This window comes from Mustelus asterias, unplaced genomic scaffold, assembly GCF_964213995.1.
Source record: "Mustelus asterias unplaced genomic scaffold, sMusAst1.hap1.1 HAP1_SCAFFOLD_531, whole genome shotgun sequence".
Classification (NCBI taxonomy): Eukaryota; Metazoa; Chordata; class Chondrichthyes; order Carcharhiniformes; family Triakidae; genus Mustelus; species Mustelus asterias.
Genome location: NW_027590482.1, coordinates 119,485 through 141,713, shown reverse-complemented (window position 1 = coordinate 141,713; position 22,229 = coordinate 119,485). Strand labels below are relative to the sequence as shown.

At 46.2% G+C, this 22,229-nt stretch overlaps 1 protein-coding gene across 1 annotated transcript in view; it reads right to left on the bottom strand.

Annotated features, from left to right (window-relative positions):
• Nucleotides 1–2,128: 2,128 nt before the first annotated feature.
• The window catches only part of vegfc (vascular endothelial growth factor c), an 80,254-nt gene continuing 60,153 nt past the window's right edge, over nt 2,129–22,229 (bottom strand). The window contains exons 5-6 of the mRNA XM_078204971.1: nt 7,879–8,212; nt 2,129–2,699 (exon numbers count right to left, since the gene is read on the bottom strand). Coding sequence (XP_078061097.1) covers nt 2,579–2,699; nt 7,879–8,212 — 455 coding nt within the window. The 3' untranslated portion in view covers nt 2,129–2,578. The remainder of the gene's footprint in view (nt 2,700–7,878; nt 8,213–22,229) is intronic.

Genomic DNA, 22,229 nt, shown 5'->3' with positions numbered 1-22,229 from the left:
GTTCTTTGTTGAATGTTGCACCTTGCAACATAAAGATATTCCGACCCGCCCCTGCCAACACAATCGCCCCAAATCATTCCTTTCAACTCTTGACTTCTGGCTCAGCTCCACAGAGGAATGACCTGGTTACCGGTCCCTCCCAAATTGGGGAACAATCTGTGACACTACAGAAATGAGGGCTGACTGGGAAAGTTGATCAGGCCTTGGACAGATCTCATCAGACAAGCAGCCGGCATGCACTGCCTGCCGTCCAGTGGGACTGATCACCCAAAAGCCACAACCTACCTCCACACACCAGTCAACTGCAGAGAACCGTGGGCGAATAAGAAATCCACTGCTATCAGTAAAAGAGTAAAAGAACAACGGTGCACAGATTCGAGGTGAGAGGGGGAAAGTTTAAGGGAGATGTGTAGGGGAAGTTTTTCACGCAGAGAGTGGTGGGTGCCTGGAACGCGCTGCCAGAGGTGGTGGGACAAAGAACAAAGAAAAATACAGCTCAGGAACAGGCCCTTCGGCCCTCCAAGCCCATGCTGATCATGATGTCGTAACCAAATTTTAAAAAAACCTTCTGCTCTGACTCGGTCCATATCCCTCTATTCATGTACCCATCCAGATGCCTCTTAAATGTTGCTAATGTTCCTGCTTCCACCACCTCCTCTGGCAGTGCATTCCAGACATCCATCGCTCTCTGCATGAAAAACTTGCCCCACACATCTCCCTTAAACTTTCCCCCTCTCACCTTGAACCTGCGCCCTCTTGTAATTGACACTTCCACCCTGGGAAAAAGCCTCTGACTATTGTGAAAGTTGTCAAGATTTTTGCGTGCGGGACGACCAAATGGTTGAACGTCATGCTTTGTGTCTTCATCCTAGCATTTGTTTGGCAGAAGTAAATGTAGGTGATATGGCCCAGTGAGCCTACTCCAACATTCACAATGATCACGGCTGAATATCTGCACCAGTGTCCTCTCCCTGAATCCTTTGATTCCCTTGGTGTCCCAGAATACAAAGATCTCTGCCTTGAACATCCCCAACAACCTGCTCTTTGGGTGAGGGAACTTTACAGCTCTCTGAGTAAAGAAATTTCTCCTTATTTCAAGCCAGATAATGGAGGACTCTTACATCTTATGAGATTATGGCCGGGATCTTATCACCATCCATGAGGTGGATTTTCCCATCTCGCTGCAGTGAACGGAGATTTAGCTGGCCACCAAATTCTCCGACCGTGTAGCAGCATAGAGTCATAGAGGTTTACAGCATGGAAACAGGCCCTTCGGCCCAACTTGTCCATGCCGCCCCTTTTTTTAACCATTATGCTAGTCCCAATTGCCCGCGTTTGACCCATATCCCTCTGTACCCATCTTACCCATGTAACTGTCTAAACACTTTTCAAAAGACAAAATTGTACCTGCCTCTACTACTATCTCTGACAGCTCGTTCCAGACACTCACCACCCTCTGGTGAAAATTTCCCCCTGGACCTTTTTGTATCTCTTCCCCCTCACCTTAAACTGCCCTCTAGTTTTAGACTCCCCCACCTTTGGAAAAAGATGTTGACTATCTCACTGATCTGTGCCCCTCGTTATTTTATGAACCTCTATAACATCTTCCCTAAGCCTCCTTTGCTCCTCAGAAAAAAGTCCCAGTCTATCCAGCCACTCCTTATAACTCAAACCATCTAGTCCCGGTAGCATCCTAGTAAATCCTTTCTGCACTCTTTCTAGTTTAATAATATCCTTTCTATAATAGGGTGACCAGAACTGTACGCAGGAGCGTGGCATGAATGGCGGGAAAGATCACGACCTATGACCCCCTCGTTCTTAAGACTCTCCAGCCAGGGAAATAGTCTGTCAGGTCAGGATTTAACAGTCTCGCCAGAGGCGGGCATCGTCATGGGCGGGATGGGTAAATCTGCCGCTCTCCAAAGTTTCCCATTCCACCCACCATGATGTCTGTCACTGGCAGGACTGGAAAATCCCACCACCATCAGTATCCAACCTCCCAATCCCATCCGTTTATTGTTTCCCTGTCTATTTGCCTGTTTCCCCACATTTTTTATAACTTTGCATTGGGATAAGTGATAACTTCAACTTGCAACGTTGGGTTAATCCTACAATGGATACAGGATGTACAATACACTTTTGCCATTTATTTTAAAGATATTTTACATGATATAAAAATACTGATCACAGTGAACTCTTACAGTTGTTAACTGTTATGAACAGGAATGTTGCACAACATTTTGGTGGCAATAAATTAGATATAGATTCATTATCTTAAAAACAAAAATTAGCTTGAAAAGATCTAGGCCTTTTGGACATCAGTGTGTCACATGAAGCCTGGGCAAGTTCTCTGCATGACTTGTAGCCTCCAGGTAAGTTTCTACATTGTAAGTCTGCATTTTTCTTTTAACCGTGCAGTGTTGGGATTACTTCGGGTTTTCCTGCGTCTCTGGTGCACTGCTGGATCCAAGATGTAGATAGTTGGCACCTGTTTTTTTTACACAATATTCTTCCTTTCGGTAGAAGCGTCCGGTAAAAGTCTGACAAAGGTTCCTTTGTCGCCAAGTGACAGTCACCATCAATAATAGTCAGTGTGCGGTCTTCTCCAGTACGTGGGGACACAGTGACATACCTCCCTGCTAAAGTAAAAGCCTGGGTTGCAGCGTCTTGACCGGCCTCCGCAGGGTGGCCTGTGGCAACTGTGAGAGATAAAAAGAATCAAGATTATTGCCTTAATCAATCTACTTAACAGTCAATCATTCTCATTATGGGAGATTTCAATTCGTGTAAGAGGACTGCATTAGTATTTTTAGGACTAGACGCAGCGGGCGGGATTTTCCGGACGCAGTCGCCCCAAGACCGGAAAATCCCGCCTGAGGTCAACGGGCCTTTGCATGACCCAATCCTGCCCGCTACGTTTCCCGCCTAGTACTTTTATCACCAGTGCATGCAGGCACCTTGACCCTGTGGACTGCATAGTTGTCGGTTAGGATTGTATTCGCTGGAGTTCGGAAGAATGAAGGGGGAGGGGGGGATCTCATAAAAACCTATAAATTCTAATAGGACTAGACAGAGTAGATGGAAGAAGGATGTTCCCGATGGTGGGAATGTCCAGAACTAGGGGTCACAGCCTGAGGATACAGGGTGAAGCATTTTAGGACAGAGAGGGGAGAAAATTCTTCATCCAGAGAGTGGTCAGCCTATGGAATTCGCGACAACAGAAAGCAGTTGAGGCCAAAACATTGCGTGTTTTCATGAAGCAGTTAGATATAGCACTTGGGACCGAGGATCTGGAGGGGAAGGAGGGATCAGGCTACTGAGTTGGATGATCACCATGATCATAATGAATGGTGTAGCAGGCTCGAAGGGCCGAATGGCCTCTTCCTCTCTCTGCTTCTAACTTTTCATGTAAAAAAAAAGACACTTCAAAGGGATGTTATCAAACAAAATTTTATATTGAGCCGCATGGGATATTTGAACAGATTGGTCACAGAGAAAGGTATCAAGAAGCATTCTCAGGAGAAGAGAGGAAGAGAGGGAGAGACAAAGTGGGTTAGAGAGGGAGGCGAAGAGTAAAGGCACTCTGCAGTCAATGGTGAGTTATGAAATTGGGAGGCTCCAAAGGCTGGTAGCACGGGTAACTTTTCTGGAGACAGAGAGCGATGATAGGAGGATTTGAAAATAAGAATTAGAATAAATGGAGTTCAAACCTGAACAAAATTGAAATAAGATCAAGCATACCATACCCAAACCTGCACAATACCATAGAACCACAGAGTCCCTGCAGTCTAGATAGAGGCCATTCGACCCATCGAGTCTGCACCAACACTCTGAAAGAGCATCTTAACCAGGCCACCCCTATCCCCATAACCCATTACCATGGCTAATGACTATGGCTAATCCATCTAACCTACACATCTTTGGACACTAAGAGGCAACTTAGCATGGCCAATCCACCTAACCTGCACATCTTTGTACTGTGGGCAAATAGACCGGAGCACCCGGAGGAAACCCACGCAGACATGGGGAGAACATGCAAGCTCCATACAGACTCACCTGAGGCCAGAATTGAACCCGGGTCTCTGGCGCTGTGAGGCAGCAGTGTCACCGTTGTGTCACCGTGCAGCGCAATTGAGTAGGACTGAATTGCGTGTGGCAAGGGCTGGATCATTTAGACTTTCCTGTTTAACTGTTTATCTCCACCTTTGTTCCTTTTAGTCAAGGACATGGCTTTGAACTATTGAGATGACAAGTAGTTAGGAATGGTCTATCTTATCCTGTTCCTTTACCAAATCATTGTTGTAACAGCAGTGATCCCAACCCAATTTTATATATGGAGAAGAACACCACTTTCAATGTAATAAGCAGAAAACTGTTGTTCTTCATAGAGGCATACAGCACAGAAAAGGCCCATCGGCCCATCGAGTCTGCACTGAAAATATTTACCACTAAAGGAGCGCTAATCCTATTTTCCTGCACTTGCCCCATATGTTTGAAAGTTATAATATTTCATCCAAATATGTTTTAAAGGTTGCAATTCTTCTCGTCTCCACTGCCTTCACAGGCAGTGCATCCCAGATTCTCACCACCTCCGAGTGAAAAAGCTTTTTTTGGGCTGAGTAGCCTTCTTCTGTACTGTCGGGATTCTATGATTCAGAGGAGGACATATTTGTAATTGAACAAGCAAAACATGTATGGGTTTTCCCTGAGGTCGCTGTGGGTTAAATAACTGATAAGAGTGGTGCACTGCGATAGGATGTGAGCAGTGGGGAAATTTGAAATTCATGGAAGGAAGCCTCGTGTTGTCTTTGCAGCTGATAAAATACTTTACTGATTAAACCACTCCACCTTCACACACAAGTGCCTGTGTTAGAAATAGTTCCCCTTGAGGCTTTGCCCCTGTCATGAGTGCATGATGAGTGCATGATTACAGAGAGATCCAGTTATGCTAACAGACATTCATTATGTGAACAGACACAGATTAGGGTTACATCAGTTAGACAGAAATTAGCAGCAGGAGGTTAGAAATAGATTCTGACTGCCACTGATGAGATTGTGAACTAATTAATCATAGAGTGGACGTCTCCATCCAAAAATATTCCTTTATTATCCATTTATCATGGGAAGAATAACAAACTGGTTGGAGAGTGTGCTCAGCTTGTAAGATAATGGATTGATGCAAGGGTTGGTTTTACTCAACTGCAAAGTAGTGACGCATAGGAGATATTATTTTTTATTGTGTAATTTTTTGATATTCACTAATTAACTTTGTGTTTTGCAGAACATTCGTTCTACTGGCACGGTGGCACAGGGGTTAGCACTGCTGCCTCACAGCGGTAGGGACCTGGGTTCCATTTCAGCCCTGGGTGTAGGTTAGGTAGGTTAGGGGCGGCACGGTGGCACAGTGCTGAGTACTGCTGCCTCATAGTGCCAGGGACTCGGGTTCGATCCTGGCTTGGGTCATTGTCTGTGACGAGTTTGCACATTCTCCCCGTGTCTGCGTGGGTTTCCTCCCACAGTTCAAAGATGTGCGGGTTAGGTGGATTGGCCCTGCTAAATTGCCCCTGAGTGTCAGGGGGACTAGCTCGGGTAAATGTATGGGATTATGGGGATAGGGCTTGGGTGGGATTGCAGTTGGTGCAGACTTGAAGGGCCGAATGGCCTCCTTCTGCACTGTTGGGATTCTATGATTCTATGAAATGTGCAGGGTCACGGGGTTAGGACAGAGGTTTGGGCCTGGGTAGGATGTCCTTTCAGAGAGTCGGTGCACGGTAGGGATTCTGCGGATGCGATCGATATTAACTTCTGAATATTTTTTATTCATTCATGGGACATGGGCATTGCCGGCTGGCCAGCGATTATTGCCCATCCCTGGTTGCCCGTGGGCAGCTGTGAGTCAACCCATTGCTGTGGCTCTGGAGTCACATGTGGACCAGACCAAGTAAGGATGGCAGATTTCCTTCCCTAAAGGACATTAATGAACCAGATGGGTTTTTCCGACAATTGACAATGGTTTCATGGTCATCAGTAGATTCTTAATTCCAGATATTTTTGACTGAATTCAAATTACACCATCTGCCGTGGCGGGATTCGAACCCAGGTCTCCAGAACATTAGCTGAGTTTCTGGATTAATAGTCTAGTGATAATACTACAAGGCCATCGCCTCCCCTATGTTAAGCTTCTCATGTTTAGATGTGCAATTATGCATTGCACGATAGGTCAAAATAGGGATGCTTATTTGGAGTGAGATGGGGCCAGCACAGGATGCATTCATGTGGAAAATGTGAAATAGAAACTGAAAATTCTGCCAATATTAGCATTTGAACAGTGTCAGAGGGATTAGCAGTGGTTTCTATGTTCTATTATATGTGGTGTTGCAGGGATAGGGCCTGGGTGGGATTGTGGTCGGTGCAGACTTGATGGGTCGAATGGCCTCCTTCTGCACCGTAGGGATTCTATGATTCTTCGACAACTTTCTTGGGTTCAAACTGGATGATCACTTTGAACTCCATCTGCCAAAACAGTGCATTGGTGCACTGCCAAAGCAGTGCCTCCCTCTCACTTTAGTGCCTCCTTCTCACTTTATCTGCCACTATCCCAATTGTACTGAATGGTGGAGCAGACCTAAGGGGCTGAATGGCCTACTCTTCTCCCTATGTTCCATCGAGCATAGAATCCCTACAGTGCAGAAGGAGGCCATTTGGCCCATCGAGTCTACACCAACCACAATCCCACCCAGGCCCTATTCCTGTCACCCCACATATTTACCCTGCTAATCCCTCTGCCCCTGACACTAAGGGGCAATTTAGCATGGCCAATCAATAAAACCCATGCATCTTTGGACTGTGGGAGGAAATTGGGACCACCTGGAGGAAACCCATGCAGACACGGGGAGAATGTGCAAACTCCATACAGACAGTGACCTGGGGCCAGAATAGAACATGGGTCCCTGGCGCTATGAGGCAGCAGTGCTAACCACTATGCCATTGTGCTGCCCACAACTTACTTAAATATCCATTCTCTCCAGCAGCAATGTGTTGTAGCTACCTTGTGTACTGTCTGCAGGATGCCCCGTAGCACTCCCAGGGCAAAACTCCCAAACCTGTAACCTCTCCTGCCTAGAAGGACAAGGGCAGCAGGCACACAGAAAGACTATCCCTTCCAAGTTGCATAATTCCTGAGTTGGGAATATATCGCTGTTCCATCATTGTCACTTGATCCTGAAACTTCTTATAACAGCAGTGAGAGCACTTTCGTTACACGGACAGCAGCAGTTCAAGGAAGGTAGCCCACCACAACCTTTAGAAGGTCAATTAGGGATGGGCAATAATGGGCAATGGTTTTGCCAGCGGTGGCCACGTTTTGCGAATGAATCTTTATTTTAACGTAGGACTTCAAAACCAGCCTCTCATCCATTGACTCTGTCTGCACTTCCCGCTGCCTCAGCAAAGCAGCCAGCATAATTAAGGACCCCACGCACCTCGGACATTCTCTCTTCCACCTTCTTCCGTCGGGAAAAAGATACAAAAGTCTGAGGTCACGTACCAACCAACCCAAGAATAGCTTCTTCTCTGCTGACATCAGACTTTTGAATGGAGCTACCTTGTATTAAGGTGATCTTTCTCTACACCCTAGCTGTGACTGTAACACTACATTCTGCACTGTCTCATTTCCTTCTCTATGAGGTATGCTTTATCTGTATAGCACGCAAGAAACAATACTTTTCACTGTATACTAAATCATGTGACAATAATAAATCAAATTTAAAAAAAGAATCATTGTTAAAATGTCTCAAAGAATTCAAGTACAACTTGCTTTTCATATCACTCTGGAACAACGCAAGCCTTACCTAAGGTGTAAACTGACACAACACTCACCTACAGGTGGGAGGGTGAAACCTCATTCCTTTCAGAAAGCATTTATTTGGAGACTCTGTACATTCACAGGTGCATTTTACTGGGTTTAAAGGCTGGTTCCTCGGACAGCTTCTTTTGCAAATGCACTCGCAAGTATCTGCATCGAATTGCTTGTGGGCACCACATATGGCGGGATACAGTCCGTTTCTGCACACGCACTGGCACGAGTCCTTATCTAGCTCTTTGTGGTGTCCACAGCGAGTGCGGTGGCGGCCTCCCTTACACACACACTGACAGGTATCCTCATCGAGTTCTTTATTGGGCCCACAGACACTGTAGAAGCTGGTGTCTCCATCTGTGAAAGAAATAAAAGCAGACACATTCTGTAAGGGAACAGGCCTCAAAAAATTGGAAAATCCACCAGAAAATTATGCGTTCGCATTTCGTAAAATGTTTGATGCCGAGAGCGTGAAGGCAAATTTTCCTCTTCCACGCTTCTGCATCAAACATTGCCTGGATAGATGTCACAGAGTAACATGGATGATAAGATCAGCTTTGCGATTGGTACGCAGTTTCCATTTTAAAATTTTTCTCGACCCCTCGCCAATTAAATAGATTCAGATGTCGGAACAAGATAACAATGTCCTTCACAAAACCCAACAAAAATGTTCACCCCTCCCACTGAAATGCTCATTTAAGTCAAGAGGTCCAGGCACATTGACAACAATATCATTTCTCCTCTCGCTCTTTTGAGTAAGATGTCAGCCTCGGCACCAAGGCCACATTCTCACTCAAAAGACCGTGGCTTCAACCATACCTGACCCTTTGTCATCCCAGGTGGATATCAAGGATCCAATGGGACTATTACAAAGAAGAGTATGGGAGTTCTACTAGAAGAAGTCTACAAGATTATGAGGGGCATGGACAGAGTGGATAGTCAGGAGCATCTATGGTTTTCCCAGGATGGAAGAGTCAATTACTAGGGGGCATAGGTTTAAGGTGCGAGGGGCAAGATTTAAAGGGGATGTACGAGGCATGTTTTTTGCCCAAAGGGTGGTGGGTGCCTGGAACTCGCTGCCAGGGGAGGTAATGGAAGCAGATATCATAGTGACTTTTAAGGGGTGTCTTGACAAATACATGAATACGATGGGAATGGAGGGATATGGTCCCCGGAAGGGTAGGGGGTTTTAGTTCGGACAGGCAGCATGGTGGGTGCAGGTTTGGAGGGCCGAAGGGCCTGTTCCTGTGCTGCAATTTTCTTTGTTCTTTGTTCCCCCTGGTGTCCTGGCCAATATTTAACTCCAAACACCTTCACATAGATTATGGTCACATTGTTGATTGTGGGGTGTTTGCTGTGCCCTATTTGGCTGCCACACTCTTCTATTTTTCAACAGTGACGACACTTCTGCAAATTTGTGGTTCTGAAGTGGTCTGGGACAGCCCGAGGTTGTGAAGGGCGCTATGTGAATGCAATCGTTCTTTTATGCTTTTTTATATTCAGAAGGAAAAATCAGAGGATATCGGAGGATAAGTGAGCGCAATCTATGCTTTAATCGGTGAGCTAAAGAACAGAAATGGCTAAAACACCATTTATTTAAATCCAGATCATTGTGGCACAGGTATTGCACAGACAAGGGTTAAGTGTAGCCAAACAAGCACAGTGTCCTGCTGCAGTTCGATCAGCTAAATTTGCATAGCCTTCCAGTGCAATGTAAACTTCCTAATATTTCTCCAATCTGGATTACTTTCAGGCCATTGACACAGTTATTTGGTCTACGGTGGAAGGAGTCCAGGCTCCAGAAATACAGTGAACCTTCTACTTGCCATTAATGAGCCAGGCTGGTTAATTGTGTATGAAGTGTACCCTGTGGGAGATGCGCTGGGGATCTGCCCTGTTCAGGTATCGCATTCCCAATCCTGCACAATAAGATCGACTTGGATTCCATCTTCCAAATCCAGGCCCGTCATCTCTGAACCACCTTCCCCCAACGGAAGACAGTAACTGCTTGGCTATTATTAGAGTCGAATAGGGACGGCAGCAGTTCAAACAGGCAACTCATCACCAGCTTCTGAAGGGCAACTAGAGATGGGTACAAATGCTGGCCGAGCCAGCAACGCCCATAAATTGATTCAAAAAATTATACAACTGACTGACAAGCACCTAGTTCAAACCTGCCTCTCGGTATCAACAGCTCATCTTGAGAGCATGCCATACACTCCAACTCATCATGTCACCTTTCCAAAGCACCAATCCATGCCTCAGGTTCCTCCTGAGCTATCTGATGCAGATCTGCTTTCAGCTGGTTGGAAGGTCTACCTAGGACTGCTCATGACAGACATCTTTGTAGATTTGAGTTGACAAATCTAGTGTCAGTTATTAAGCATACTCATCAATAACTGTGTAAACTCAGCCTTTACCATTATAATGGCCAGCCAATTCTGATTCCTTTAACTGTACAAAAATTCAGAACTCCAGTATTAAGGGTGGGTTGTTACATCCTCGCTCATCCTGAAACCGTAAAATCCCGCCAGGGGTCTACAGACCTTTTCATGTTCCGCCCCCTCGCCCGCTCCAATTTCCCTGGTGGGTGAGGTGATAAAATTCTGGCCTAAGTGTCTTAATTAAGACATAGGCCTTTAGCTGTACTTGCCCACATGGGAATGTTAAGATTTTAGCAAGTTGATGAGATTGACAGTTGAGCTTGAGATGAGAAGAAAATAACAAGACAGGTAACAAGATTAGCAGGCATCTAGAGAAACTGAGGTGCGAATTGCCATATCGGAAGCATTATTTTCCAGCGATCAGTGGGGCAATATGAATGATAACTTCTAAAGGTAAGAAATATAAGAGATAGACAGCCAAATCCACAAGATGGAATATCAAAGAAACGGAATAATATAACTATTAATCGCCCCACTGGGGAATGAGGCTAGTTTTCGATCCAGAAAAGACATTTGACGGGGACCCGTCTCTTGAGGTAGTATGGGCTGAGGTTAGGAACAGGAAAGGAGAAGTCACCCTGTTGTGAGTTTTCTATAGGCCTCTGAAAAGTTCCAGAGATGTAGAGGAAAGCATTGCAAAGATGATTCTGGATAGGGCAGTTGTTATGGGGAACTTTAACTTTACAAATATTGACTGGAAAAGCTATAGTTCGAGTACTTTAGATGGGTCAGTTTTTGTCCAATGTGTGCAGGAAGGCTTCCTGACACAGTATGTAGATAGGCCAACAAGAGGCAAGGCCACATTGGATTTGGTACTGGGTAATGAACCAGGCCAGGTGTTAGATTTGGAGGTAGGTGAACACTTTGGTGATAGTGACCACAATTCGGTTACGTTTACTTTGGCGATGGAAAGGGATAGGTAAATACCGCAGGGCAAGAGTTATAGCTGGAGGAAAGGAAATTATGATGCGATTAGGCGAGATTTAGGATGCATAGGATGTGGAAGGAAACTGCAGGGGATGGGCACAATTGAAATGTGGAGCTTGTTCAAGGAACAGGTACTGTGTGTCCTTGATAAGTATGTACCTGTCAGGCAGGGAGGAAGTGGTCGAGCGAGGGAACCGTGGTTTAGAACATAGAACATAGAAAAGCTACAGCACAAACAGCTGCAGCATTATCTCCCGATTTCTAAACTCAATTCCTCTATTGATGAAGGCCAGTATTCCATACGCCTTCTTAACCTCAGCCTCCACCTGCGACGCTGCTTTGAGCGTCCTATGAACCCGGACCCCAAGATCCTTCTGATCTTCCATACTGCCAAGGGTCTTACCCTTAACATTATATTCTTTCATCCTATTCCTGCCAAAATGAACCACCACACACTTATCTGGGTTGAAGTCCATCTGCCACTTCTCCGCCCAGTCTTGCATCTTATCTATGTCTCGCTGCAACTGCTGACATCCCTCTACACTATCCACAACCCCACCAACCTTTGTGTCATCAGCAAACTTGCCAACCCATCCTTTCACTTCCTCATCCAGATCATTTATAAAAATCGCAAAGAGCAAGGGTCCCAGAACAGAAGGCGTATGGAATACTGGCCTTCATCAATAGAGGAATTGAGTTTAGAAATCGGGAGATAATGCTGCAGCTGTTTGTGCTGTAGCTTTTCTATGTTCTATGTTCTAAACCACGGTTCCCTCGCTCGACCACTTCCTCCCTGCCTGACAGGTACATACTTATCAAGGACACACAGTACCTGTTCCTTGAACAAGCTCCACATTTCAATTGTGCCCATCCCCTGCAGTTTCCTTCCACATCCTATGCATCCTAAATCTCGCCTAATCGCACTCCACTGGTGACCGACCTCCATGCTGAAAAAGACCCATCGACAACCACTCTTTGCCTTCTGTGGGCAAGCCAGTTCTGAATCCACAAAGCAATGTCCCCTTGTACCCCATGCCCCTTCACTTTCTCAAGAAGTTGAATCTCTTGTGAAGAGGAAGAAGGAGACTTATGTAAAGATGAGACGTAAAGGCTCAGTTAGGGCGCTTGAGAGTTACAAGTTAGCCAGGAAGGACCTAAAGAGAGAGCTAAGAAGAGCCAGGAGGGGACATGAGAAGTCTTGGGCAGGTAGCTTTCTATAGGTATGTCAGGAATAAAAGAATGACTAGGGTAAGATTAGGGCCAGTCAAGGACAGTAGTGGGAAGTTGTGCGTGGAGTCCGAAGAGATAGGAGAGGCACTAAATGAATATTTTTCATCAGTATTCACACAGGAAAAAGACAATGTTGAGGAGAATACTAAGATACAGGCTATTAGACTAGATGGGATTGAGGTTCATAAGGAGGAGGTGTTAGCAATTCTGGAAAGTGTGAAAATAGATAAGTCCCTGGGCTGGATGGGATTTATCCTAGGATTCTCTGGGAAGCTAGGGAGGAGATTGCAGAGCCTTTGGCGTTGATCTTTATGTCGTCATTGTCTACAGGAATAGTGCCAGAAGACTGAGGATAGCAAATGTTGTCCCCTTGTTCAAGAAGGGGAGTAGAGACAACCCTGGTAATTATAGACCGGTGAGCCTTACTTCTGTTGTGGGCAAATTTTTGGAAAGGATTATGATAGGATTTATAATCATCTGGAAAGGAATAATTTGATTAGGGATAGTCAACACGATTTTGTGAAGGGTAGGTCGTGCCTCACAAACCTTATTGAGTTCTTTGAGAAGGTGACCAAAGAGGTAGATGAGGGTAAAGCAGTTGATGTGGTGTATATGGATTTCAGTAAAGCATTTGATAAGGTTCCCCACGGTAAGCTATTGCAGAAAATATGGAGGCATGCGATTGAGGGTGATTTAGCGGTTTGGATCAGAACTTGGCTAGCTGTAAGTTGATGGTGGTTGATGGGAAATGTTCATCCTGGAGTTCAGTTACTTGTGGTGTACCGCAAGGATCTGTTTTGGGGCCACTGCTGTTTGTCATTGTTATAAATGACCTGGAAGAGGGCTTAGAAGGATGGGTTGGTAAATTTGCGGATTACATTAAAGTCGGTGGAGTTGTGGACAGTGCGGAAGGATGTTGCAGGTTACAGAAGGACATAGATAAGCTGCAGAGCTGGGCTGAGAGGTGGCAAATGGAGTTTAATGCGGAAAAGTGTGAGGTGATTCACTTTGGAAGGAGTAACAGGAATACAGAGTACTGGGCTAATGGTAAGATACTTGGTAGTGTGGATGAGCAGAGAGATCTCAGTGTCCATGTGCACAGATCCCTGAATGTTGGCACCCAGGTTGATAGGGTTGTTAAGAAGGCGTACGGTGTGTTAGCTTTTATTGGTAGAGGGATTGAGTTTCGGAGCCATGAGGTCATGTTGTAGCTGTACAAATGTCTGGTGCGGCCGCACTTGGAGTATTGCGTACAGTTCTGGTCGCCGCATTATAGGAAGGATGTGGAAACACTGGAAAGGGTGCAGAGGAGATTTACCAGGATGTTGCCTGGTATGGTGGGAAGGTCTTATGAGGAAAGGCTGAGGGACTTGAGGCTGTTTTCGTTAGAGAGAAGAAGGTTAAGAGGTGACTTAATAGAGGCATATAAGATGATCAGAGGATTAGATAGGGTGGACAGTGAGAGCCTTTATCCTCAGATGGTGATGGCTAGCACGAGGGGACATAGCTTTAAATTGAGGGGTGATAGATATAGGACAGATGTCAGAGGTAGATTCTTTACTCAGAGAGTAGTAAGGGCGTGGAGTGCCCTGCCTGCAACAGTAGTGGACTTGCCATCTTTAAGGGCATTTAAATGGTCATTGGATAAACATATGGATGATATTGGAATAGTGTAGGTTAGATGGACTTTAGATTGGTTTCACAGGTCGGCGCAACATCGAGGGCCGAAGGGCCTGTACTGCGCTGTAATGTTCTATGTTCTATGTTCTATCTAATACAATGCCCACAGTGTCTAAGCCCTAAACTGTAGAAGTCCCTCCCTAAACCTGTCAGCCTCTCCCTTCTTCTTTCAGGAACTATTTACAACCTATTTCTTTGTCACTTATCCTATCCTCCCCACTATTCATAGAATCATGGAATCGCTACATTGCAGAAGGAGGCTATTTGGCCCACCGAGCCTGGACTGACAACAATCCCAACCAGGCCCTATATCCGTAACCCCACATATTTATGCTGCTAATTTCCCCTGACACGAAGGGGCAATTATTTAACATGGCCAATCTATGGGAAGATACCGGAGCACCCGGAAAAAACTCATGCAGTCACGGGGAGAACGTGCAAAGCTCTGGAAATAGTTTGATGAGCCTAACTTTGCTGACCAGCATTAAAACAAGGTCACCTGGAAAATCTAGACTCTGCAGTATACAATCAAGAAGGTTGTGCAGCAAGGAACTCAGTAAATCAGCTCTGTATCTTTGCTGTTTATACAGTAAGAAGTTTAACAACACCAGGTTAAAGTCCAACAGGTTTATTTGGTAGCAAAAGCCACACAAGCTTTCGGAGCCCCAAGCCCCTTCTTCAGGTGAGTGGGAATTCTGTTCACAAACAGGGCATATAAAGACACAAACTCAATTTACATGAATAATGGTTGGAATGCGAATACTTACAGCTAATCAAGACTTTAAGATACAAACAATGTGAGTGGAGAGAGCATCAAGACAGGCTAAGGAGATGTGTATTGTCTCCAGACAGGACAGCCAGTGAAACTCTGCAGGTCCAGGCAGGCTGTGGGGATTACAAATAGTGTGACATGAACCCAATATCCCGGTTGAGGCCGTCCTCATGTGTGTGGAACTTGGCTATCAGTTTCTGCTCAGCGACTCTGCGCCGTCGTGTGTCGTGAAGGCCGCCTTGGAGAACGCTTACCCAAATATCAGAGGCCGAATGCCCGTGCATTCACGGGTTCATGTCACACTATTTGTAATCCCCACAGCCTGCCTGGACCTGCAGAGTTTCACTGGCTGTCTTGTCTGGAGACAATACACATCTCTTTAGCCTGTCTTGATGCTCTCTCCACTCACATTGTTTGTATCTTAAAGACTTGATTAGCTGTAAGTATTCGCATTCCAACCATTATTCATGTAAATTGAGTTTGTGTCTTTATATGCCCTGTTTGTGAACAGAATTCCCACTCACCTGAAGAAGGGGCTTGGGGCTCCGAAAGCTTGTGTGGCCTTTGCTACCAAATAAACCTGTTGGACTTGAACCTGGTATTGTTAAACATCTTACTGTGTTTACCCCAGTCCAACGCCGGCATCTCCACATCTTTGCTGTTTATGACAGACTGACAAGAGTAATATAAATTTCGGCAATTCCAGGATAAATTTTGTGAGTTTAATGGAGTAGAATCTTTCAAAGATGTGTGGGTTAGGTTGATTGGCCAGGTTAAAATTGCCCCTGAGATGCGTAGGTTAGAGGGATTAGCGGGTAAATATGTGGGGGTAGGGCCTGGGTGGGATTGTGGTCGGTGCAGACTCGATGGGCCGAATGGCCTCCTTCTGCACTGTAGGGTTTCTATGATTCTATGAAATGGTTATATAGAATTATGTGGACTCTCCAATGTTCAATCCAACCAGTTATTTGGAGTATTGCGTGCAGTTCTGGTCACCACACTACCAGAAGGATGTGGAAGCTTTGGAGAGAGCACAAAGAAGGTTCACCAGGATGTTGCCTGGTCTCGAGGGCATTGGCGATGAGGAGAGATTGAATAAACTAGGATTATTTTCACTGGATAGGCAAAGGCTGAGAAGAGACCTGATAGAGGTCCACAAAACTATGAGAGGCATAGACAGGGTGGATAGTCGGAGGCTTTTGCCCAGGGTGGAAGTGTCAATTACAAGGGGGCACATGTTCAAAGTGAGAGGGGGGAAAGTTTAAGCGAGATGTGCGGGGGAAGTTTTTCACGCAGAGAGTGGTGGATGCCTGGAACGCGCTGCCAGAGGAGGAGGTGGAAGCAGACACATCAGCAACATTTAAGAGGCATCTGGATGGGTACATGAAAAGGAAGGGAATAGAGAGATATGGACCAAGTAAGAGCAGAAAGTTTTGTTTTAGTTTAGTTAGGGCATCATGATTGGCACGGCTTGGAGAGCCGAATGGCCTGTTGCTGTGCTGTACTTTTCTTTGTTCTAATTGTTCTTTTTCCAGGTTCCACTCACTACCCTACCATCTTGGTACTCTCTGTACTTCAACTCACTGTAACTCCAACTGAAAAGATTGAAGCAAAATAACATTTGTCCGTGATTTTAGTCATGGCGTCATCACAGGACTGCTTAAATTCAAAGCAGATGTTCTTCACAGCTCAAATATTGGTTTGTGCTTCTGCGGGGATCAAGCGATCAAAGTGAATAAAGCAGAACATGACATCCCTAAACTGCATAAAGGTCACAATGAAAAGAAAGACACTTACAAAGCCAAGTAGAATTTTAACTTTCAATCCCTGTGCGCTGTATTCATAATTACTAAACTTGGTTTCGAGACCAGTAGTGTTTAAGAACTGTTCTGTTGCTTGTGAGACTCTATGGGCTCCCAACTTCTCACACTGAGATCAAACCTGTGCCAACGTTTGACACTTCATAGGTTTGCAGTGGCACAAGCTTGGGCTGCCGTACAGATGGCAGTAGACTCTGGTTCTAATGTGTTTGGCAGTTCAGACATCTCTGCACAGTGATGGATGGAACCTCTGTGCAGTTTATTGTTCAGGACCTGGCTGCTGATTGTCATTGGAGGCAATTACTGCATTTCCGTTGCTTTTTCCCCAGTTAAGGACTGGCATCTTGCTGTTCAGTGAAGAAAGACTACATTATTCCGGAAGGGAACATTCAAACATCTTACTTCAGCCAAAAGTATCTTGCAGCTAGCTCCCTTGTTAATGTAGCCCCCACTTTGACTGGGATATTGCCCACACTACTGAAGAAAACACAGCATGATGGAAAGGCCGCTTATTTTTCAGGTCAAAACTGTTTGAAGACAAATTGTTGTTGGCAAGTTTATTTTTGCTGCTGGGTTTTATTCTGGCTGAAGGGTTTGTCATCTCACTGTTTTTGCTTTCTCTCGTGTGGGCTAAGTTCAAGAAATAATCTGTTCCAACAGGAACCAGCTGTTTCATATGTTGACGCACTATTTACTCCAACCAAACATCTCCCATTTACTGCTCATTAAAACTCAAATAAAAATTGTCTCTTCGCAACATCAAGTGCAACCTGCATTGCAATATTAGTTGTGGCTTAGTTGATAGTTCTTGTCTCAAAGTCAGAAGCTTCAATGAGTTGAGGTGATAATTGAAACATTGACCTGCGTTCCAATGATAGGAGGTTTTGTACCTTTGGGTGCCATAAGGAAAGTTGGGTCTGGGTAGCCTTCCCCCGTAAGTGTTGCCCTTCTGGAACACATACCTCGTACTGGGGCTTGCACCTCTGGGTCCCCACCATAGAATCATAGCGTACAACAGTTTATTAAAGTTTATTTATTAGTGTCACAAATAGGCTTACATTATCACTGCAATGAAGTTACTGTGAAAATCCCCTGGTCGCCACACTCCGGCGCCTGATTGGGTACACGGAGGGAGGATTTAGCATGGCCAATGCACCTAAGAGGCCCTTCGGCCCATCGAATCTGTACTGACACGAGAGGAACACCTGAACTCCTATCTAATCCCATCTACCAGCACGTGGCCCATAGCTTTGAATGTTATGGTGTGCCAAGTGCTCATCCAGGTACTTTTTAAAGGATGTGAGGCAACCTTGCTGCCCCCTGTTTTCACTGGGAAGTGAGTGAGCAGCAAACCATTGAGGATTGGTTGTTAAGATCAGGAGAGCAGGAATTGTGCCCTCCCTGTAAGATTCAGCCCCGGCGAATTCAGCAGTAATCAAAGGCTGTTTGGTCAAAATCAGTGCGTTTCATCCTTACCCCTGATGCAATGCTTTTCAATTGTTGGGAATACTGTGGTGAGGGGCCAAGCTGAATCAATGAGTTATAGGCCACAGGAGGAGGAGATTTAGTGCATTGTGTCAAGTCTGTTCTTTGAAAGATTAGTCAAAACCCCCTGCCTTATCCATCACCCTCAGACTTCCCTTTCCTCTTTAAGTAATCTCTTTTGAGAGTTACTATGGGATCTGCTTACATCATCCATTTAGGCAGTGCATCCCAGGTCATTGCTGAATAAACACAATCCTCATATCTCGTTTTTTCCTTTACCTCCAATTTGTGTTGTCTGGTTATTGACCCTTCTCATAGAATAGTTACGGCACAGAGGAGACCATTCGGCCAATCATATTACACTGGCTCTTTGAAGGTGCAATCCATCTAGTATTCATCTAGTAGAAACATATCAGCCATGATTGAATGGCAGAGAAGACTCGATGGGACAAATGGCCTAATTCTGCTCCTATATCTTATGGTCTTACAGTGTCACTCCTCAGCCTTCACCCTGTAACCCTGCAAATTCTTAATTTTCAAAGAACAACTTAATTCCTACTTGGTAGCCATGATTGAACTTTTTGCCACCACTCTCTCAGCTAACACATGCCTGTTCACTACCACAGCCTCTGCTTTCTTACTCTATCAAGACCCTGTGTCGCTCAGAGTTGGGCTGGTGGGTCCATTATAATTCCCCGTGAGATAGGGTCCCAATCTCATCCTGCACTTCTGGCCAACCAACAAGCAATGTAGATACACGTCGCTAGTGGTCAGCTTAAAGTTGATACTGTGGGCATTTCCTCCACAACCCATTAGCCAGAGTGCAGTGCTGGATGACCCTTGGGAGGTGGGTGAAATCGTTCCAAAAAAAAGGCAGGAATCATCGCAATGGAAATTTCCATTCAACTGACTGCACTGGGGCTATTTTAGTCTGTTGATGCCAGATTACTGGGCGTCTGCTTGAAATTGGTCTGATTATTACAACGTGTTTTCTTCAGGACGTCCACTGTTGTATCCCTGTGGGCTCAGATGCCACTTACAGCCGGGTGTGAGGCTCCCCCCCAGAGTGAGCTGTCTGCCCGGTGTGGCAGGCATTTTCACCAGTCGGATTGCCAGCACTCCCAGCCCCTTGCTTTGGTTATAGCAATCGACTGGAGATATTTACCCTCTGGTTCCAGTGACTCAGTGATTAAAATGAAACTCTCCATGGCAAGAAGTAAAGAAAGGGAGAGGGAGAAAGAGAGGATAAAGCAGAAGTTGGCGGCGGGGCTGTTTTAACAGCTGTTGCTGTTATGCATCACTCAGTCTCAGCATGATCGATAAAGCTGTTAAGTACCGGAATTGTCTCCAAGCCAGTCAAAGCATCTGAGTAAACTGAATCCGACTTACCAAAATACGCAAATTGTAACCATTAGTGTTTCCCTGCCAACAAATGGTTCTTACGCCCCATGGAAGCCTGAGATATTTTCTATTATATTCAACCCTATTGAACAGCCTGATAACTTATCTGTGTGACACTGCGACCGGAACAGGTTCTAAGTACCTGCGGGCGAATTAATGAATCGCTTGCCAGCTAATCCTGGTGGTGCAAGCTATGGCAAAATAATATTTGAGTATTGACTTTGGCAAAGCAGAGCAATCCCCGATATACTTAAAATAAAGAAGAAAGATTAAAATCTCTGGGAAATACTCCGGTCACAGCTGTTGGGGGAAGGAATGATTTAGATGCAAAAAGAAGCCAAATATCAAGAGGGCAGAGTCAAAGGGTGAAAAGGGACAGCAGCAGATCGTAAGGCTGAAAGGTTTCTCGTTGAGAGAGTAGGAGGTCGGGAGGGAAAGGGCATGTCAGTGATGAGGGTGGCATGGTGGCACAGCGCTTAGCACTGCTCCCTCACAGCGCTAGGGACGCAGATTCAATTCCGGCCTCAGGTCACTGTCTGTGTGGAGTTTACACGTTCTCCCCGTGTCTGCGTGGGTTTCCTCCGGGTGCTCCGGTTTCTTCCCACAGTCCAAAGATGTGCGGGTTAGGTTGATTGGCCATGATAAATTGCCCCTGAATATTAGGGGGGTTAGAAGGGTAAATATATGGGGTTGTGGGGATAGGGCCTGGGTGGGATTGTGGTCATTGCAGGCTTGATGGGCCAAATGGTCTCCTTCTGTACTGTAGATTCTTTGATTCTATTATTCTATGAGGATGAATGAAAGGAACCACAGGTCAGGTTAGTGAGTGACACAGGACAAATAACACTATGGGGTGAAATGCTGCAGCTGAAGATTAAAAGATGTTAAAAAATAAAAGCAAATGAAGATGAAATGAGAAGGTAAGAGCAAAGCAGTGAAAGAAGAAAATTAGAAGTTTACGGGGAGCTGAAGTATAATCTGAACATTACGGAAAAGAGAGACATGTGGGGCCTGATTTTACCAAAACTTTGGGCGCGAAATCGCGGTAAAGTTGGGTGTCGGGCCTAGACCGCGATCTGCACCCGATTCCGAGCAGATCGCAGCTTTACCGACACCCGATTCGGCCCGCGCGCAAATTGGGCGGCCTGACGATTTAAATGCATTTGCATGCATTTAAATTGACTTAATGAACCGCGTGCCCAACTCTACCGCCAAATCCCACTTTACCGTCTTCTGGCCCGATCCGCGTCCGCGCTGTTACCGATCTGCAAAATAAAAGTCTGAAGTTGCCGCTGCAGCCTCCGAAGAGCGGGGTCAGAGACTGCAACGGCTCTCTGACCCAGGTCATCCTCTGGTCGGGGCGGGAGGGGGGTGGGAGGAAGAGAGGGGGTGTGACGTATCATCCCCTGGGCGGGTGGGTGGGGGGGAGGAGAGGGGGTGTGATGTCTCATCCCCTGGGGGGTGGGGGAGAGGGGGTATGACGTCTCATCCTCTGGTCGGGGAGGTTCCTCTGCCTGTCTGCGGCCGATCCCTCCTGGCACCATCACTGGTACACTACCAGCCACAGATTACTCTTCCCTGCAGGTGTGAGAGAATGGGAAAGATGGATGGGGATGAGACGTCACACCCTCTCTCCTCCGCCCCAGGGGATGATACATCACACCCCCTCACCTCCCCCGCCCCCCCCCCCCCCAGGGGATGATTGGTCACACCCCCTCTCCTCCTCCCCCCCCCCCCCCTCCCCCCCAGGGGATGATACGTCACATCCCCTCTCCACCCCCTCCACTCCCAGGGGATGATCGGTCACACCCCCTCCCCTCGGACCCCCCGCCCCCCCACCCCGACCAGAGGATGAACGTCAGTGAGCCGCCCTTTCCGCTTTCTGCTTTATTTTTTGCGCCCAGGCGCGCTGTCAGATTTGTTTCGAACTGCGCATGCGCAGTTCAGAGCTCCGATCGGTCCGCCAGCGCTAAGCCCCGCACACAGCGCGGATCGGGCCGGAGCCGGCAAAACGTGTATGGGCGCGCTGGAAAGAGGATTCCAGGCGCGGATCTATTTGACGCCCAGATCCGGCACTTAGACTCAAAATGGTAAAATTCCCCCCGTGGTCTTAAGCTTCCTGACTTCCACTTTTTTCACGCAGAGAGTGGTAGGTACCTGGAACATGCTGCCAGAGGATATGGTGGAAGCAGGCACATTAGCAACATTTAAGAGGCATCTGGATGGGTACATGAGTAGGGAGGGAATAGAGGGATATGGACTGAGTAAAGGCAGAAGGCTTTTAAAAATTTAGTTCAGGCATCATAATCGGCAAGGGCCGAAGAGCCTGTTCCTGTGCTGTACTTTTCTTGTTCCTTGTTCATCAGGACAAATGCAAGAATGCCAAATTTCAAACTGTCACAACAATTCACACCGCAGGAGAAAAAGGGTGCTGATGAGTTTGCAAGTCAACTTTGATTGGCCAAGGCATTGTAATAGAGAAGGCATCATCATGGAGAAGACATCGTCATGGAGAATGCATCCTCATGGAGAATTGGTAAGTCCCCAAGCTCCTGGGTGATTCAAAAAAGGCCCAAGGTTTGAACATACTCTTGTTTGCAGAGAATGGATCCCTG